Source organism: Girardinichthys multiradiatus, chromosome 22, assembly GCF_021462225.1.
Source record: "Girardinichthys multiradiatus isolate DD_20200921_A chromosome 22, DD_fGirMul_XY1, whole genome shotgun sequence".
Lineage (NCBI taxonomy): Eukaryota > Metazoa > Chordata > Actinopteri > Cyprinodontiformes > Goodeidae > Girardinichthys > Girardinichthys multiradiatus.
In genome coordinates, this window is record NC_061814.1 from 6,134,387 (window position 1) to 6,151,684 (window position 17,298).

General features: G+C 40.8%; 1 protein-coding gene across 1 annotated transcript; it reads left to right on the plus strand.

Annotated features, from left to right (window-relative positions):
- The first annotated feature begins 3,076 nt into the window (after positions 1–3,076).
- hells (helicase, lymphoid specific) lies at positions 3,077–17,296 on the plus strand. The gene is given in 24 exon segments (XM_047351939.1): positions 3,077–3,387; positions 3,985–4,076; positions 4,155–4,270; positions 4,401–4,523; positions 4,594–4,641; positions 5,212–5,239; positions 5,349–5,416; positions 5,507–5,548; positions 9,652–9,882; positions 10,164–10,346; positions 10,439–10,582; positions 10,715–10,911; positions 11,000–11,093; positions 11,885–12,046; positions 12,175–12,317; positions 12,719–12,866; positions 12,959–13,042; positions 14,243–14,362; positions 15,935–16,051; positions 16,276–16,435; positions 16,569–16,665; positions 16,757–16,833; positions 17,043–17,092; positions 17,094–17,296. Coding segments are annotated over 24 exon segments (2,568 nt in total). The 5' UTR covers positions 3,077–3,379; the 3' UTR covers positions 17,130–17,296.
- The last annotated feature ends 2 nt before the right edge of the window (positions 17,297–17,298 follow it).

Genomic DNA, 17,298 nt, shown 5'->3' on the forward strand with positions numbered 1-17,298 from the left:
CTTTTATATTTATTTATTCCACAGTCGCATCTCCTCCCCGAGTAAAAGAGATCTGCTAGATGTGATCTGTATGCAGATTCACAAATACAACTTCCTTTATTTCAGAGTATAGAGCAGTAAAAAGTTTGGTATATGCTACGTGGATGAAAACAATGCATTATCCAACACAACGCAATGGCACAATCTGTTTACATCAGCTCATTAACCTCAAACTGACAGTGTTGCAGCTAGGACATTTTCAAATCCCAGAAATATACAACTTGTTGCTGTGCTGAACTACTAGGCAGAGGTAGGAGAATTGACAGGAAGAAAACCGACTCATGTGATCCGACTTTTCTTTTGAGGCTCCCAGAGTACAGCTGGTCACTGTCTAGAAACCAAACACTGTAAGAAGAGAAATAGAGGTAAAAATCATACAAAAAAAAAGTTTAGAATGAAAAACAAATGCTTATGGATGTCTGAACCAGATCTTTAAAATAAAAGGCATTTGTGTGTCCTTTCTAAAGCTTAAGAGGATGTTGGTTCTTCATACTTGCTCAGTCCCATCATTGTTGAAGTTGTTATATTGGTAAAACAAATCTGAAGATTTTGACATTATCAGAGTTAATGAAAGGGAGCAACAGGAAGAAAATAAAGTGGTAATTTTTGACTGAATCTGGTCTTTAGGGACCTCTGCAGGTATTTATCTGAAACTGCAGCACTTTAGGGAAGCTTGGTTGATGAAGGGGTTGATGATAGATATTGGCATTTTTGAACTTTTCTTTTAACACTCACTGGCTTTTATGTGGACATATGGCATTATTTCAAATTTTATTGCACTAGTTCAATTTTTTAGGTTATCATACAGAGCAGTCAGATGCTTATGAAGTAAACAGTAACTATCAGGACGTCCTTCGGTTTGAGTGTGGTATTGAAGATGCCATCATACACCCTTCGATAAACTCCCTGTCGAGGACAAAGCAGGCAGCATTGAAAGGATCATGTTCTTTGATTTGTCCAGTGCATTTTACAGAATTCAATCTGATTTGCTTTGTCAGAAACTCTAGAGGACTCTGGGGTGGAGGTGGAGGTCTTACTAATCCTCTGGATCAATAATTACCTGACAAACAGACCACAGCTTGTGAGACTGAATGGTAGTATGTCTAACCAGGTAGTCAGGAACACCACAAGGACTGTGTTCTCACCATTTGTTTTCATTCTGTTAAGTCTGCATGGGGTAACAGTACCAGCTGAGTACAGAGAACTGGTGGACTGCTTTTTGACATGGTGTGGAAACAGTTATCTTGAATGTGAAAGAAACAAAAGAGATTATTGTAGATTTTAAGAGAAACGAATAGATCAAACACTATTTCCATCTATGGAGAAGTGAAGTAGAGGAGTATAAATACCTGGGTGGTCACTTCGACGGCAGATGAGTGGAGATGCAACTATGAAGCTGTCTACAAGAGGAGACAGATGTGAAGAGATCTCTTCTGCCATCATCTGCTGGGGTAGCAGCATCAGAGCCAGGGACTTAAAAAAGTTCAACGAGCTAATAAAAAAGGTTGGTTCTGTTCTGGGGACTCCTAGAACCTCTGGAGATCATTGTGCAACAAAGGATTCTCATAAAATCAAAAACATTACGGGGAACCGTGAGCATCCTCTTCATGAGAATGTCGTACAACAACAGAGGCTTCTTCAGATCTGTAAGACAGAGCGCTACAGGAGATCCAGGAGGCAGCCTACAGCCAACAGCATCTACAATGGCTCATTGAAGAAACCTGTAAAATATGAGCTATAACAACATAGAATTTCCCTTTGGGATTAATAAAGTATTTTTGAATTGAATTGAACTGACTAGTTTAAGTGAAGTTGTGAATCAGTCTGTAGAGGTAATCGGTACACTGATCACTGTTAAAAAGGGACAGATGTGCTTGAAAACAGTGTCTTGTGTTAGCAATGCTTAGCTTCAACAAACGTGCAGTCATCATCAGTTAGACTCAAAACAGTCACATTCAGAAAACTTCTGCTGAGGGTATTACAGCCAAAAGGAGGATTTTCTGATCCATCAACCTCAACCTTGGCAGGAGATGCGTCTGGACATATAATCAGGTGAGGTCTTTTGGGCTTAAACCCCATGACAAGATGGGCTGCAAAGATAACACGAAAAACATCATGAATGGCTTAAGACTCTGTTTGAAAACAAAGATGGACAACAGAAGGCTGCAAAGTTATTTTTATATATTTCATTATTTTCCAGCATGATGGGGCCTTGTGTCACACGGAAAAAGTGATAGCAAAATGCCTCAGATGAGAATATTGATATGTGGATCTGTGCTCAGAAACTCACTTGAAACAAATTTTAAGGCACATTTACAATGCAGGTCCTTTTTCCTAACATTCCCATAACTAATGAAAGCTTCTAAATATTTTTTTACTCTTTTTGTTTTTTAGTTAATCACAAACTAAGACGTGTGTAGTGTATCTTGGCTCTTGTTCTTTTTTCTAACGTACTTAATCCTTTTGTCTTTCCGGACGAAAAATCACATAGCCTACAACTACAACCACCAGTACCAATACTACTACCACTACTAATACTTGGTGGCTGGCGTAATATTTGCCTGCACGCAAATAGCTAAACCATTTATGACAGGACGCATTCGCGGGAAACACCTGGGTTACATTTTCCAGAAAGAGGGGCGACTCCTCTCTTTAACTATGAAATATTGTCGTTATATTATGTTTTGTCTAAATGTATTTGTACGTTTTCTCTGTAATCTGTATATATATATATATTTTTTTGTTGAATTATCCGTAAGTATTAGTTGGTATATCTCCAACGTTATCTACTGCATAAAGACGTCCTCTGCCCCGATTTAAGGAGTAATGGTTTGGTCTCAACTGGCGGGAAATGCAGTAGCACCGCCTCTCGGAGTGTTCCGAATCTGCATCAAGTGAGACAAATGTACAGGAAAAATAATTTATTATCTTTTACAATAAAAGTTCATGTTACTGTGGTACCTGATTCTTCAACGTGTTGGTTCCCTTAATACCTTTATGTTGAAATGCAGTAACCGGATGTAGAGTGCATGGTTGTTGCTGCATCGCGACGCGCACCGTGTTTGTTTCAAGTCAGTGGCGTGTTCTTCCAACCGGACGGATTTTATCTAGCTGGGTTTTGTTTCAGAGTCGCTCTAGCAGAGCTAAAGTTTTTTTTTGCTGGGTTACCACTATGATACAGTTCGTTTGACCGTACAGCAGCTTGAAGACCTAAACAGTATGGCTGCTTGAATAACTGCTTGTGTAATTGGTTTTCGCTGAGTAGAAACTATCAGAAAGTTGTCTCAAAGCTGAAATTAGCCATTTTCTTTAAACAAGTCTTTCTTCGTCGTGGACCATAATGAGCAGGTAACTGAAAAAAGTCTGAGTGGTTTTCTCGCAATTGTAATGTAAGCAGTTTTTCACGTTGGGAAAGCAATTGTATTTTAACAGAAAGGAAATGTTTGCTATTTATTAAGTCTCAGGTTGGTTTATTGAAAATCTCATGTTTGCAGCTTTGGGGAAAATTGTTGCAGAGATGGGTAGTTTTTGGGGCGTTTTCTTTTACTCTTTTGAGAACTTCATTTGAACATTTCAGAGATCCCAAAGACAGATGACTACTCTTAGTGATATCTGAGGCCCTCCAGTTGCACATACATATTCGTCCATTGCTCCTGCATACTGCAGAGGTTTGACTTGGACTGAATGTAAGATCCCCATTGTGGTTATTACTCACTAATTTTAGTCCCATATTAAAGGTTATTGTTTAGCATTAAAATGGATGTCACCTCTAGAGTTTATATTTGGAGTGGTTTATCTACTTTGTGCAACCCCTGGTAATTTGGAAGCAAAAACAATGGTTAAGTATCTCTCTGTAAAAAAACTTTCTTCTGTCAGGGAAGAAAAGTCTGGTGTTTTTAAAAACTGAACCCCATCGCATCAGTATGTTCTTTTTCATTCTGGCAGCATCAAGGAGGAAACTCGCAGTGCATCCCCTCAGTGCCCCAAACCGGATGAGTCAGAGGAGCCCCTCGGTACGGCCATGGAGGCAGCAGGGGGTCAGTTAGGAAGAACCCAGCCAGCAGTGTGTGGTTTGATTTCTGTTTCAGCCAGTGACATGACTTTCCTTTCTCCAGAGGAGAGCGTCAAGTCTAAAAATATTCCTGAGCTGGTGATTACCAAGGAAATGGAGGAAGAAGAGAATCAACTGATGGAGGAAGGGGAGCGAAAAGATAAGGAGATGATGAAAAAGGTGCAGAGGCTCCTGCTGGCATCAGGAGTAATTTTAGTTTGCACTATGAATTCCACAAAACATGTTCATCAGACTGTTGGAGATATCATGGTTCACTGTCTGATGGTCATTCTGCTGATTTTACCACAAGGCACAAGAATCATGGGAGAGGGACTCGCATGACATACGTTTCAAAAGGCTGCAGCATTTGCTTCAGAAGAGCAACATCTATTCTAAATTTCTGCTGACAAAGATGGAGCAGCAGCAGAATGAGGTAGTGAGTGAGAGAAAGTCCTCTGTGACTCTAAGACCACAGGATGCTAACACCTGACACTGCATTTCAGGAGAGACTCCGGAAGGAGAGACTGGAGAGGAAGGCTGTGGAGAAGAAGGTGAGCGATAGGTGACTAGGAATATACTTTAGCTTAGTGATACATTTATTGCAAATTTTAAAAAATGGTTAATGAAAAGAGTGGAAAAAATGCTTGTTTAATGCCCAAATGTCCAGAAATTCAGAGCCTGTGCACTCGTCATAAACGCCTAATAAATTACTGTATATACATATTGAAATCCTTATATTTTCATTTAACATCTATTTTATCAGGTAAAATGTTTTGTTCTAGTATATTAAACACTGTTCTACTTTTGATGGCATACCTGTGTACATGTTTTTTTTTTTTTTTATAGAACGTTTTGTGAATTCCATTTCATGTCAGTTATATCTCACTTACGTTCAAGTCATACTGTCAAAGCAATATGTTATTCTACTCATGGAGAATTATTGGCCATTAAAAGAGCCAATTTTGTGTACTTCTGATGCTGCTTGTACAGCTGTCCTGTCTCAATGCATAGCAGTGGTGGGTGTGTGTCATGCGGTAGTCACACGATGTCAAATCCAGTAATATATATCAATGGTGGTAACATAATCGCCTCATCATAAACTCCATTTGTTTGGTTTTTAGGATGGCAGCAGTGCAGAGACTCTGAAAGGTGAGTCGAGCCTCTGTTTACTCATACATGCTTAGAATAAATAAAATGTTTGTGTTGACGATCCAGTTACAGCCATTTTTGCTAGCTAACCTTGTTCTTCTCTACCTAGATGCAACAAAGAGGAAGAGGAGGAGGAGAGATGAAGAGTACAAAATTGCTGATGTCATGACAAAAGAAGCAAGTGTTTTTTGTTTTGTTTTTTATTCCTTGTTTAATCAGTTTTGTTCATTTTTCATGTTGGCTCAAGGTCTTTTTTTTTCTTTGCAGGAAATCATGTCACAAGCGAAGAGATCAAAACTGGAGGAAGTGGTAAGGCTTCTTAGACTTTCACAGCTCCAGTTTCTATATGTTGAACACATCTTTGAAACTTTCTGGACCAAAAGTGGAAATATAATTTACATGTCACTTATGTTGCGGTTTTAATGGTATCATAATATAGTCGCTATTCTGAACATGATGTGGATCTGAACACACGAGTTTATGTAAGCTGAGATACACAAGTAACGGTTTTCCAGGAAGCTCACTCTTGGGAAGTTTTTTTTTTTTCATGGATTTTCCATTATAGCAGTGGGTCCAGTTCACTGTCCACATCTGGTGACGGCATGTAGTTGTCAAGTTCCCTTTCCACTGTCTTTTAGGCACCCTAAAAGACAGTGGCATTCACACCAGGAAAGTCCTTTGGTCTTTCGAACTTTATTTGTTTCATTTGGTGCGGTTTGTTTTCATATTTTACTTTTTGCAAGTGAACTATTGTAAACAAAGCCATGCAGGTGATGATCTTTGCTCCCATTGGACAGAAATGACGGGGGCGGGACAGAGCACACACTTGGACCTAAAGGAAAACAGCTGTAGACATGCTGTATGCAGCACCTCTGTTCTGCATATTTGTGCTGTTATTACAGTTGCAATATCATTGTGAGGGTGAAGAGCAGCTCATTCAATGCAGACTTTGAGGCGTTCCATTTATAATTTTGGAACCTTGTCGGAGAATGCATGCTGAACGCCGACGTTCTCTACATGCCTTGTCCCACAACAAGCCAGTAGCGTTGCAAAGCAACACACAGCTTACCAGGTATGATTACCTTACAACACACACCTTTGCTACCGGCTACGGTGGCTTTTTATGTCCAAAGAGACGTACGCTCTTTGTTGTTGGTTCGGATCGGGGCCGGTTTGAGTCTGTTTCGAAGCGGACCGAGATCACCTCAAAAAGTGGGTCTTGGTCCAGACCAGGGTTTGTTTGAGTGTATTCACACCTGCTCAAAGGGTCCGGACTTAGAGGGGAAACGAACTCTGGTCCGTTTAAAGCGGACCAAAAGTGGCAAGTGTTAGTAAGTCCTGTGCTGGTGGTGGTACATGATTTCTTACAGAAACTACCCAATGATTTTCTGTGTTTCTTCTGAATGGGTAGCACTTCAGCAGCTCTAGCCTCTTCTTCTCCTGGTTCCTCTGCTCTAGCTGAAGGAGACAAGTCTTGGTTTCCCTCCAACATCTCACACTGCTCTCATTTTGATGGCGTCAGTCTTTTCTGGCTTGATCTATTGTACCTTAAAACGGGGATCTACCAAGGTTGCAATACCGAGCAGGTCATCTGTTTTCTGGTCAGCATACTTTTCATCCAGGTATGCCATGACTGTCATCTTCCTGTCCTTTGTGAGTTGTGACTAATCATCAGACTTTTTCAGAATCTGTGTTTTTAAAAGAGATGCAGCATCGGCTTGAGATATAACATGCTCACAAAACATTCACCAGAGAGTGAATCAGTGAAATCCAGTAGTGGATTCAGGGCCCCTGGCATACTCTCCAGTACTTCTGGGTCTTGCCAGGAGGGAACAAATGCCTGGTCTTCTGATCTGCACCCAGTACCTGAGGGATTACTGTGTTGCTCCAACACCCTTCCAATCATTTTGTGATGGGAGGCCCACCTGGTAGCTCACTCTGTCACCAGCTTCTGTTGGGGTAGGTGAAAATCTTCCTGAGCAGCAGTCAAATCTCTCTTCTACGAGAAAGTGAAGGAAGCCACCACTGTCTTGCATAAACCCACAGCTCACTCCATCCTCTGGTCTTTTCCTGTTTTCCTTGGGGGAAAAAAGATAAACATCATCAGCATACTTTAAACTGTTGAGGTTATTTTACAGTGTATATTGTTTCTATTTATGTGTCAAATTTTTCATTTGATATTTTTTATATCCATATCTTTTATACTATTTTGTTTACTATGTTTTTTTTCCTATTTTATTATTTAAGAATTAAAATTTTCAGAAATGTTTCAGACAGTTAATAAAATAAACCTTACTTCAGGAAGTAGGGAAATATTTTCACTCTTGGTAGATGCATCAGAAATAGAGCTGCATAATATTTTGTTTGAGCATCGCCATGGCAATGTACGTGTGTGCAATAGTCACATCACAGGTCCTGCAATGTAGGAGGGAAATTAAATCAATGTTGTCTAATTTCTAGGGTATGTGACATAATAAAATGTTCTGTTAAAGCTTCCTTATTTTCTATTTACAAAACGAGTGGCTGTGGACCGCATAGGAATCTGATGTGAGGCTGTTCTTACTATATTTCATTCATTTCTTTTTTATCATTTTTGATAGAAATAAAAATGTTCAGTTTTGCCGTGAAAGATTTCAGTTGTTGAATAAAAGGTTGAATGACCGGTTTGTCCCTCATTGTTAGCTATTTATTGTAATTATGAAGCTAGAATATTAAATTTCAAGATGGAGAGCTTGAAATATTGCTCAAAGGCCAACAACACACATTCACAGAAATAAGTGAGATCAGTGCAGGTAAATGTCAACTAGATGCAGGAGTTCAGCATAAATTGCTTTAAGCCATCTGGTGAAAATTCTGTTATTTTGTTGTATCCCAATATATATCGCCAGGTTAGAAAACATTGCAATGTCAAAATTTTCCAGTATTGTGCAGCCCTAATAAGTAATGTGAAAATGTGCAACAGTACAATAAGTGTTACTAAGTTAACATGCCAGAAGTGAATCCCCCTGCCCTGATTTAGTTGTTTGCATTATGCAACAGTGACTGTACTTGCATAAAAAAAACCACTTTTTTATGTAAACCTGCAGAGCTATGCTTCTACTTCATTGGTCTCTGAAGGTAACATACATTTTGTCCCCACCAGGGATTTTTTTTTTTTTTTTTTAATCGTAAGGCATGGCGCAGGAGAAAGCGGACTGAATGTGCTGTTGCTGCTGCACAGGCGTTTTGAAGTTTGTAAACCTTTGCATTGCGCGTGCTCTAGCGCGCTATAGGTGATTAAAAAAAGATTTGTGGTATTCTCCGTCTTTGTGAGAACATGTACTCTACATAATTTGCATTGCACACTAGTCTGTTTCTTGTTTGACTTCAAATAACCAAAATATCTCCACACTATCGAAGTTTTCAGGAACTTGTCAACAATGGGCTGTTTCATGGTTGTTTTTTTTCCAGTGTTTTCTCACTGCTGAGGTAGACGGCTGCATGTGTTGCGACCAGTTGGTATTGGCGGCTAATCTGCTACGGTGATTTGTGCTAACTTAGGATGGCTGTATTCTAGCCGCATAATTTGGTTCAGCACGGAGCAACTCTCATTTTCATTGGCTTTTCGTATTGTCTGTCAAACCTGAATGAATGCCATTTAATGCCAAAGTCTATCGACCATCTCTATCAGGGAAAGGTTATTTCACGACTTTTATCTTTATTGTTTTATCACCCTACAGCCCTACTCTGTGGAGTGTTCCAGAAGGACAGTCATTCATGCAGGGCTCCACCATTTAGGCCTTTCTGGAAGAGGGGTCAGATGGGAGGTGTATCTTAATAAAAGGCACAGGAGAAGCTATGTGAAGACATCTGAAAGGGTCTCAGACCAGGAGAAAAAGTCTTCTCAGGACTGATCCATCAAAGGCTGAACTCTTGAGGGTGAATGCCATCATAATGCTTGGAGGAATCTAGACAGAGCTCATCACTTGACCAATCACCTTTCCAACATTGTAGCATGGTGTTGGGAGCATCATGCTATGTGTTTTGGTAGCAAGACCTGGGAGTTTAGTAAGAGCTGAGGGAAAGATGACTGCAGCAACATATGGAGACATCCTTAATTAGAACATGCTCCAGAGCACTCAGAACCCATCTAACAGGACAACATTCCAACATGCATGGCAGCATAAGGGTTGATGTGGAAGAGGAGTAAAAACTCTCTTCAGGGAACATGGAGCTGCTGCTTGTTGGACTCTAGCAGGTTACAGTTTGAGCAAATTACATCCCCTGCAGAATAAGAGCACAGCACGTTTCTGTCTGAATAGCTGACCACGTAAGAAAAGAAAACCAATCTTTTCCTAACAAGTACTGTCTGAGTAGCTGTAAGAATGATCAGTCTGGTCTGAGCACATTCATAATATTGTCTGCTCTTCCAGAAGGAGGCGGCACCAGCTCAGAAGAAACTTGACGCAGAGGATATCGAAAAGATGAGTGACTCCAACGAGGACATCAAGATCCGGCTGTCGGAGACGGTTCGAGAAAATGCCAAACATCTCCTGCATCCTTACTGGAAGGTAAATGGGCAGCCCGTTGCTGTCCAGCAGCCGCAGCTGTTTACAGGCGGAGTTATGAGGTGGTACCAGATCGAAGGCATCGAGTGGCTGAGGGTGAGCAGGAAGCAACCAGTAATCTCTCTGAGAAGTGTTGACTCTATTTCTATAATACAGATGTTTTCAGATAATGTTCCTGATGTTTTTCTAGTCATTCTCTGTTGGATCAGGTGTTAAACCATTTGTACGTTCCTCTTTGTTTCTGTCTGTGACAGCAATTTACAGTTCAAATTACCAGTTGCACAGCACAGGTCCAACTTCTAAACTGTTCTTTGTGTCATTGAATCATGCTAAGCATGTGTGGGTAAGCACCAGCCTGTGTTTTCTCTGTGCTGCAGATGCTGTGGGAGAACGGCATCAATGGGATCCTGGCTGATGAGATGGGACTGGGGAAGACCATCCAGTGCATTGCCCACATCGCCATGATGGTAGAAAAGAAGGTGATGGGCCCTTTCTTGGTGGTGGCTCCTCTCTCCACTGTGCCAAACTGGATCAGCGAGTTTAAGCGCTTTACACCAGAGGTAACAGGATGCATGATGAGAAGTTCCCTCTCTGGGTCTGCTGGTTCGTGATGTAGTTCAGTAGTCTGATCTGTGTCACATGGTTTTCCCAGATATCAGTGATTATTTATCACGGCACTCCGCCAGAAAGGGCCAAGCTGCTGAAGCAGATCCGCAGGTCTCAAGGGCCACTTAACATGTTTCCTGTAGTCATCACTTCCTTTGAGATCTCCATGATTGACAGAAGGTTTCTACAGGTAGGATCTGACGGGTTTATAAATCGCTTCTGAATGTTGGAAATCTCAGTGGAGCCTGAATCTGTGAATTCCTCCAATTTGAATGCAGAAATGCATCTTATAATCTTCTCAAACATCTGGTTCTGCCTGCAGCACTTCCACTGGAAGTACCTGATTGTGGACGAGGGCCACAGGATCAAAAACCTGAACTGTCGGCTGGTGCGGGAGCTGAAGATGATGCCCGCTGACAACAAGCTGCTCCTGACAGGCACGCCGCTGCAAAACAACCTGGCTGAGCTCTGGTCCCTCCTCAACTTCCTACTCCCAGAGGTCTTTGATGACCTCAAGAGGTAATTATAGATCTGGATTTTTATTCCTGGATGGATGTAGAGTCACACTCAGTATGAATGTCTTGTTTTTCCATCTCTTTCTGGCCAGCTTTGAGTCATGGTTTGACATTAGCTCTCTTGGTGATGGTGATGACGTGGTGGTTGCAGAACGGGAGCAGAACATCCTGAGCATGCTTCACCAGGTCAGTCCTCTGCAGCTTCAATGGGGTGGAATGAGGGTGGGCAGATACAGTTTTTTTTAAATTATTTTTGTGTTTTTAATATTTAACTGCACCATCATACTGTTTAATGACTTGGTCTCGCATTATTTCCATCTTCTTTGGGGAGAACAAATAATTGATACACCGCAGGTTTTCCTACTTGCAAAGCATGTTAGAAGTCTTTAATTTTAATCACAGGTACTCTTCAACTGTGAGTGGCAGAATCTCAAACAAAAGTCCAGAAAATCACATTGTGTGATTTTTAAATAATTAATTTGCATTTTATTGCATGACAAAAGTATTTTATTCAATTCAAAGATACCTAATTGATCCCCGAGGGGAAATTAGAATTCCAGTACAACCCATCCAAACATACATCATGACACAAGACAGGGGGGGGGGCGGGTCACCTAACAACCAGTAAGAATTCCGGCTCTCACAGGCCTGTTGGCGCCAACCCTACCGTGAAGCATGGAGGTGGAATTCAACAAAGGTTTCTGTACCAAATATTAAGTTTTGTTTTTCTGATGTGTCAAATATGTATGTCATGCAATAGAATGCAAATTAATTAGTTAAATATCACATAGTGTAAGTTTCTGGATTTTTAGTTTTAGTACCTATGATAAAAATTAGACTTCTACATACTTTGCAAATGGGAAAACCTGAAAAATCTGCAGTGTATTAAATACTTAATACTCATCTCTCTAGTTGCAGTTTGTTTTATACGCACTATTGTTGCATGAGAAAAATCATCTTCATGTTTTCTGTTTCAGATTCTGACCCCATTCCTGCTGAGGAGGCTGAAGTCAGACGTGACACTAGAGGTTCCTCCAAAGAAAGAAATTATTGTTTATGCACCCCTGACGCCCAAACAGGAGACACTTTACAGTGCTGTAGTCAGCAACACCATCGTGAAGGTGCTTGGTCAGGAGAAGGTAAGGTAACCTTGTTGTTCACCCAGTCTGCTGACAGGCCCACATTTCAGGGGATTCCTGCACAGATAAAAGCTTCTTCTATATTAATGTTGCAAAAACAATTTCAGGAAGTCTGTTTCCCCTGTTAGAAAGAGGCTCCAATGGCATTGACATCAGATGGCAGGCCCAAACGTCGCACCCGGAAGTTGGTGGACTACAGTGAAACGGAGAGTGACACGATGATCAATCTGATTAAATACTTGGAGAGAGTCCGCAAGGAGGCTGAGATTAGGTAAGCATCGCTCTTACACATCCTGACACCCTGACAGAAGCAGCAAGAAAAACTCTTAGAAATTGTCAGTGTTAAAAAAGATGATCAAGAAGACCAAAATGTAGCATATATCCTCTCTCACTGGCTGAACCTTTCCCATGTCCATTTATCCTTCGCTTTCTTTAAAATGAAGGGACTTACCTGTCTGGAAATGTTGAAACATGAAAGATGTGAGGGAACTGTGATTTGAGTTTGGGAAAGCTGGACGTTTTGTATGTGTTGTTGCACATACCGGCATGATGTTTGAAAGCAGCTGTCATTTGAATGGTGTTGAGCAGAATGTCACATATTCATTGTGTACAGTATGAACTGAACCTGAGCTCTGTTGACTTCTCTGACCATCCTCTTCTGTTTCACATTAGTCCCCAACCACCAGTGTTGGATGTTTTTACCCCGCCTGATGCTGAGGTCCACTTGAAGCTGCAAAACGTGCTCATGCTGCTGAAGAGATGCTGTAACCATCCATACCTGGTGGAGTACCCCCTGGACCCTGCCACACAGGAGTTTAAGGTCTCACTATGCTAACGTTGTGCCAGGTTCCTTTGAAGACAAAGGTGTGAAAAGAGATAAAAGTGGAGTTAACATGTTGCTTCTTCCTGCAGATTGATGAGCAGCTGGTTCAGACCTCAGGGAAGCTCCTTATACTGGACAGGCTGCTGCCTGCTCTGAAAAAAAGAGGGCATAAGGTAAAAACGGAACCCTTTTGTTTTTTGTTCTGGACCAAGTTCACAGGACTCTGTTAGGATTTGTCTTCTAAGCCTTGTTTTTTTTACCAGTTTGTGTAGGATTGTTTCCAGAAAATGTTGTACGTGAGTGCTTTTTATGTCCTGAAACAATTTAACCTCTTTCTGTGTGAGTAAGATACTGAATAGCCCCTTTTCCACCTATAGCTCCAGGATTTGTTTTACTTGGGTAAAAGGAATACCAGGGAATTGTGTGTGTGTGTGTGTGTTCTGTTTCCATTGCTCAGAGAGGCTATAGACCATTTATTTAAATCAGCCTAATGATGTATTCAGTAAACATCTTTAAAAAATGCTGATAATCAGTGTAGAATTACAGGGAACTGATACATTGGCTGTCTAATCATAAGGAAATCTTTATATAAAGTATAAGATGGTTAGACAGTGGAGTAGACTATGGCAAGGCATGAAGGGGATCAGAGCTTCCACATCCAAACCTAGAACTGTGGTCTCTCCTCCTGCAGAGCCGTCTGCATAAAACTATGAAAAATTTAAAAATAATAAAGAGATCATACTCTGCTAAATTAAGTTTACATGAAAAGTATTTTTTATCTACAAGTTCTCTGATCATCGATACAGCGTTAGAACATTCATCTTACAGAACTGGCGAAATAGTTAATTATTTTGCCAACAATTAAAATGATACAAATTTCCAGCAAAAAATATTCCATTTTATATCCTGGTACTTGTGGTTATTCACCAAATTGCTCTATATTCACTTTCAGCCGCCACAAATCGATAACAGGTAGCAGGAAATCCCAGAGGGCCGAGCGGAGATCAGGCAGCGGTTAGTGGGCAAGTCTCAGCCCAGCCACCCGGTTAGCTTAGCAGCCAGACCAGCCTGTGAGCGGAGCTCCGCTGCTCCTAAAACTAGAAGAACATTTAAATGTAGGTTCATTCTTGATGAACTGACTGCGAAGATGAAGTTTTGAGGTCTACTTTCTCGCTTAAAAACATCTCAAAACTACTTATAGAACACTTTTTGAACCAATGTACAGAGGTATAAGCAGTGCTTACAGAAATTCCTGAAGCAGAACGTAGAGAACTCTGGAAACTTTTAGTCTCTGTTTCTATCTCATATAGTGCCAGCTTAGTTCCTTCAGGTCTCTATTGTTCTGATCAGTATGCTTGGTCACTGTATGTTAGGTCCTAATCTTCAGCCAGATGACATCCATCTTGGACATTTTGATTGACTATTGCTACCTCCGAGGCTTCCTGTACAGCCGATTGGATGGCAGCATGTCCTACACTGAAAGAGACGAGAACGTAAGTTATCATTGTTACAGATGGCGAAAAAGCTTTCTATAACAGTAGCCAGGGTTAAGATTGCAGTGTGCTTTACAAAAGTATTCACACCCCTGCAGCTTTTTGTCCCATTACAACCACTGATTTCAATGTCTTTTTCTTTTTTTGTTAAGTGGGAATTTATGTGCCATACCAACACAAAGTAGAACATAGCCGAAGCGCTCTAAACATATTACTGGAAGCAAGAGCACCATTCCAAATACAGGTTACACTTAAATAAATCATCCTACAGGAATTAATAGTTTTAGAGAAACCTTTACTCAAATTACACTGATCCCCCTGATTAATGTGAAGATAAGTTTCTAAATAATACATCTAACTTAAATGAGTAACAGAAAATTACTTTGGAGTTACTGTTAACAACAGCTGAACTTCATGATGCCATCAAAAGCATTCCCAGTGGCAAAGGTCCTGGACCTGAGAGTGTCTCTATCCCATTTTCTGTAATATTCATCTGTCCAACCATGCATGTACAGACTGAAAACATCAGGTCCCTGGGCATTAATGTTTCTGGCAGGCTGAATTAACTGACACATTTAAATTATGCCCATTACTCAAATTAATACAAGAGAACCTCACAAGATGGAGAACTCTCCCTTTGTCACTCATGGGAAGTGTTTTTGCAATAAAAACAATGATCCTCCCTACAGTCTTCTCTATGATCCCAGTGAAACCACCCTAGACTTGGTTCAAAACCTTAGATTCTGTAATAAATATTTTATTGACATCTTAACCTCCACGCACAAGTTTACAAACTTTACAAAAGGCTAAAGGTTTAGGAGAACCTTCAAACATGAATAATTATTACCAGGCACATGGATTACAATATATCTTTAATTGAAACGGGCCAGATGGACTCCTTCTGTTTTCTTTGGTCTTTTTCTCTTTAGTGCTTGTCCTCTCTATCATCTTGTCACTCTGTCATAAAGCCAGATGTTTGGGGTGCACTAATGAGTCGTAGTACCATTAGTCAGCTTAGTGACGTCCATGTCTTGGTATGTCCCAGTTGGTCCATCCTCTTTCCATTTTAAGATGATGGATTAAACAAAGTTCTGGGAGATGTTAAAAGCTTGGGATATTGTTTTAGAACCTAACCCTGCATTAAAGCTATAACTGATCTGTCTGCTGTGTTCCTTGGTCTTCACAATGCTGATTGTTCAATAATGTTCTGTAAAGAACTTCTGAGGCCAAAAACAGAACAGCTGCAGTTAACTCTTATTAAACAGCAATTAGGTGACTTCTGCTTAATTTAGATGTGTATCGAGAGAGAGGGACAGAATACTAATGTAGGTGTCTCTTTTTTAACTTCCAACTTATGACACTTTGTGTTAGTCAGTCTTATAAAATCACATGCAAGTATACTCAACTTTCTGGCTGTAATAGGGACTGAATGTATTTGCAGGCTGCTGTTAATAATTTTCTGATTAAATTGTTGCATTAAATGAAATCTGGGGTGCTCCCCTCCATCCAGTCGAGCTTTAAAAGGTGGCAATCAATTTTCTTGTCCAATTTTATCTGATTGTTTTCTCCCAGATCAAAAAGTTTTTCTCGGATCCAGATGTGTTCATTTTCCTGCTGAGCACCAGGGCAGGGGGACTTGGAATCAACTTGACAGCAGCTGACACAGTTATCATCTTTGACAGTGATTGGGTAGGTCAAAATCTGAAAAACAAGCTAAACATTTAACACATGAACCGTCTGTGAACAGTCACTTTCTCCCAACTTCTGGTCTCTAGTTTCGGCCTCCTCATCATTTTCCATATTTAAATTGTGATTAGTCTTAACTGACAAATCAAACCAAAAGAACAGCACCGGAGCATTCTGCATTTCATCACAAAGCCTAGCTTACATAATTCCTATTTCTTCCATCTCAGAACCCCCAGTCGGACTTGCAGGCTCAGGACCGCTGTCATCGCATTGGACAAACCAAACCTGTGGTGGTGTACCGTCTAGTAACGGCCAACACTATTGACCAGAAGATCCTGGAGAGGGCGTCGGCCAAGAGGAAGCTGGAGCAGATGGTTATCCACAAAAGTGAGTGGCTAACTTCGATCAGGTTTCATCTTCAAACACATCGTACATCACTGACATTTTGTAACGCTCTGCATCACAGGTTGGTGATTCTAGTGGCTTTCATGTGAAATCATTTTGTGTTGCTCTTCAACAGAAAAGTTCAAAGGTGGAAAGGCAGAGCTGAAGCAAAGCAAGAGTTGCATTGATCTGGAGGAACTGCGGGAGCTGCTACAAGCCAAAGGCCCTGAGAAGTAAGAAGTGGCCCTCCACGGCAACCAGAGCATTCACAGTAGCTAAGTAGCTCTTGAAACTGAGAACGCTTGGTGTGTTTGTTCTAATCAGGGAGGTGAAATCATCAGAAGGGAAGGTGATCAGTGACATGGATTTGGAGATTTTACTTGATCGCAGCGACTTGCTGGGTGAGGAGCCATCTTGCTGTGGTTTTTCAGGATGAATTCAGTTTCAAATGACAAACATGCTCTGAGAATCTGTTGAAAACGTTGCTGCAGAATAAGAACAGTTTTAAAGGAGGATTGGTTAATGCCACAGTGATGTCTGTAGATCCTCACACCTACAAACTGTATGGGCGTGTCCCCTGTCTGATCTTTCTGTGTCTTGTCATTTGCAGACAAAGACAGAAGGCGCATGAAGGAGAAGGTGGGAGTCTTCAGAGTGATTTGATGCTAAAGAGTCATCAGAGATCACACTGACCTGAAAAAACAGGAGTCTAAAGCTGGAGCACTTGAAGCTGAACCCTGATGCATCCTAACTTCTGACACTTTTAGGAAGACCACCATAACGTTCACAGATTATGCTTTTTTTTTTGTCCTGTTTACTTTGTGTAAGAATGTTTTGTTTAATAAAATGTCATTTTAAGGCTAACT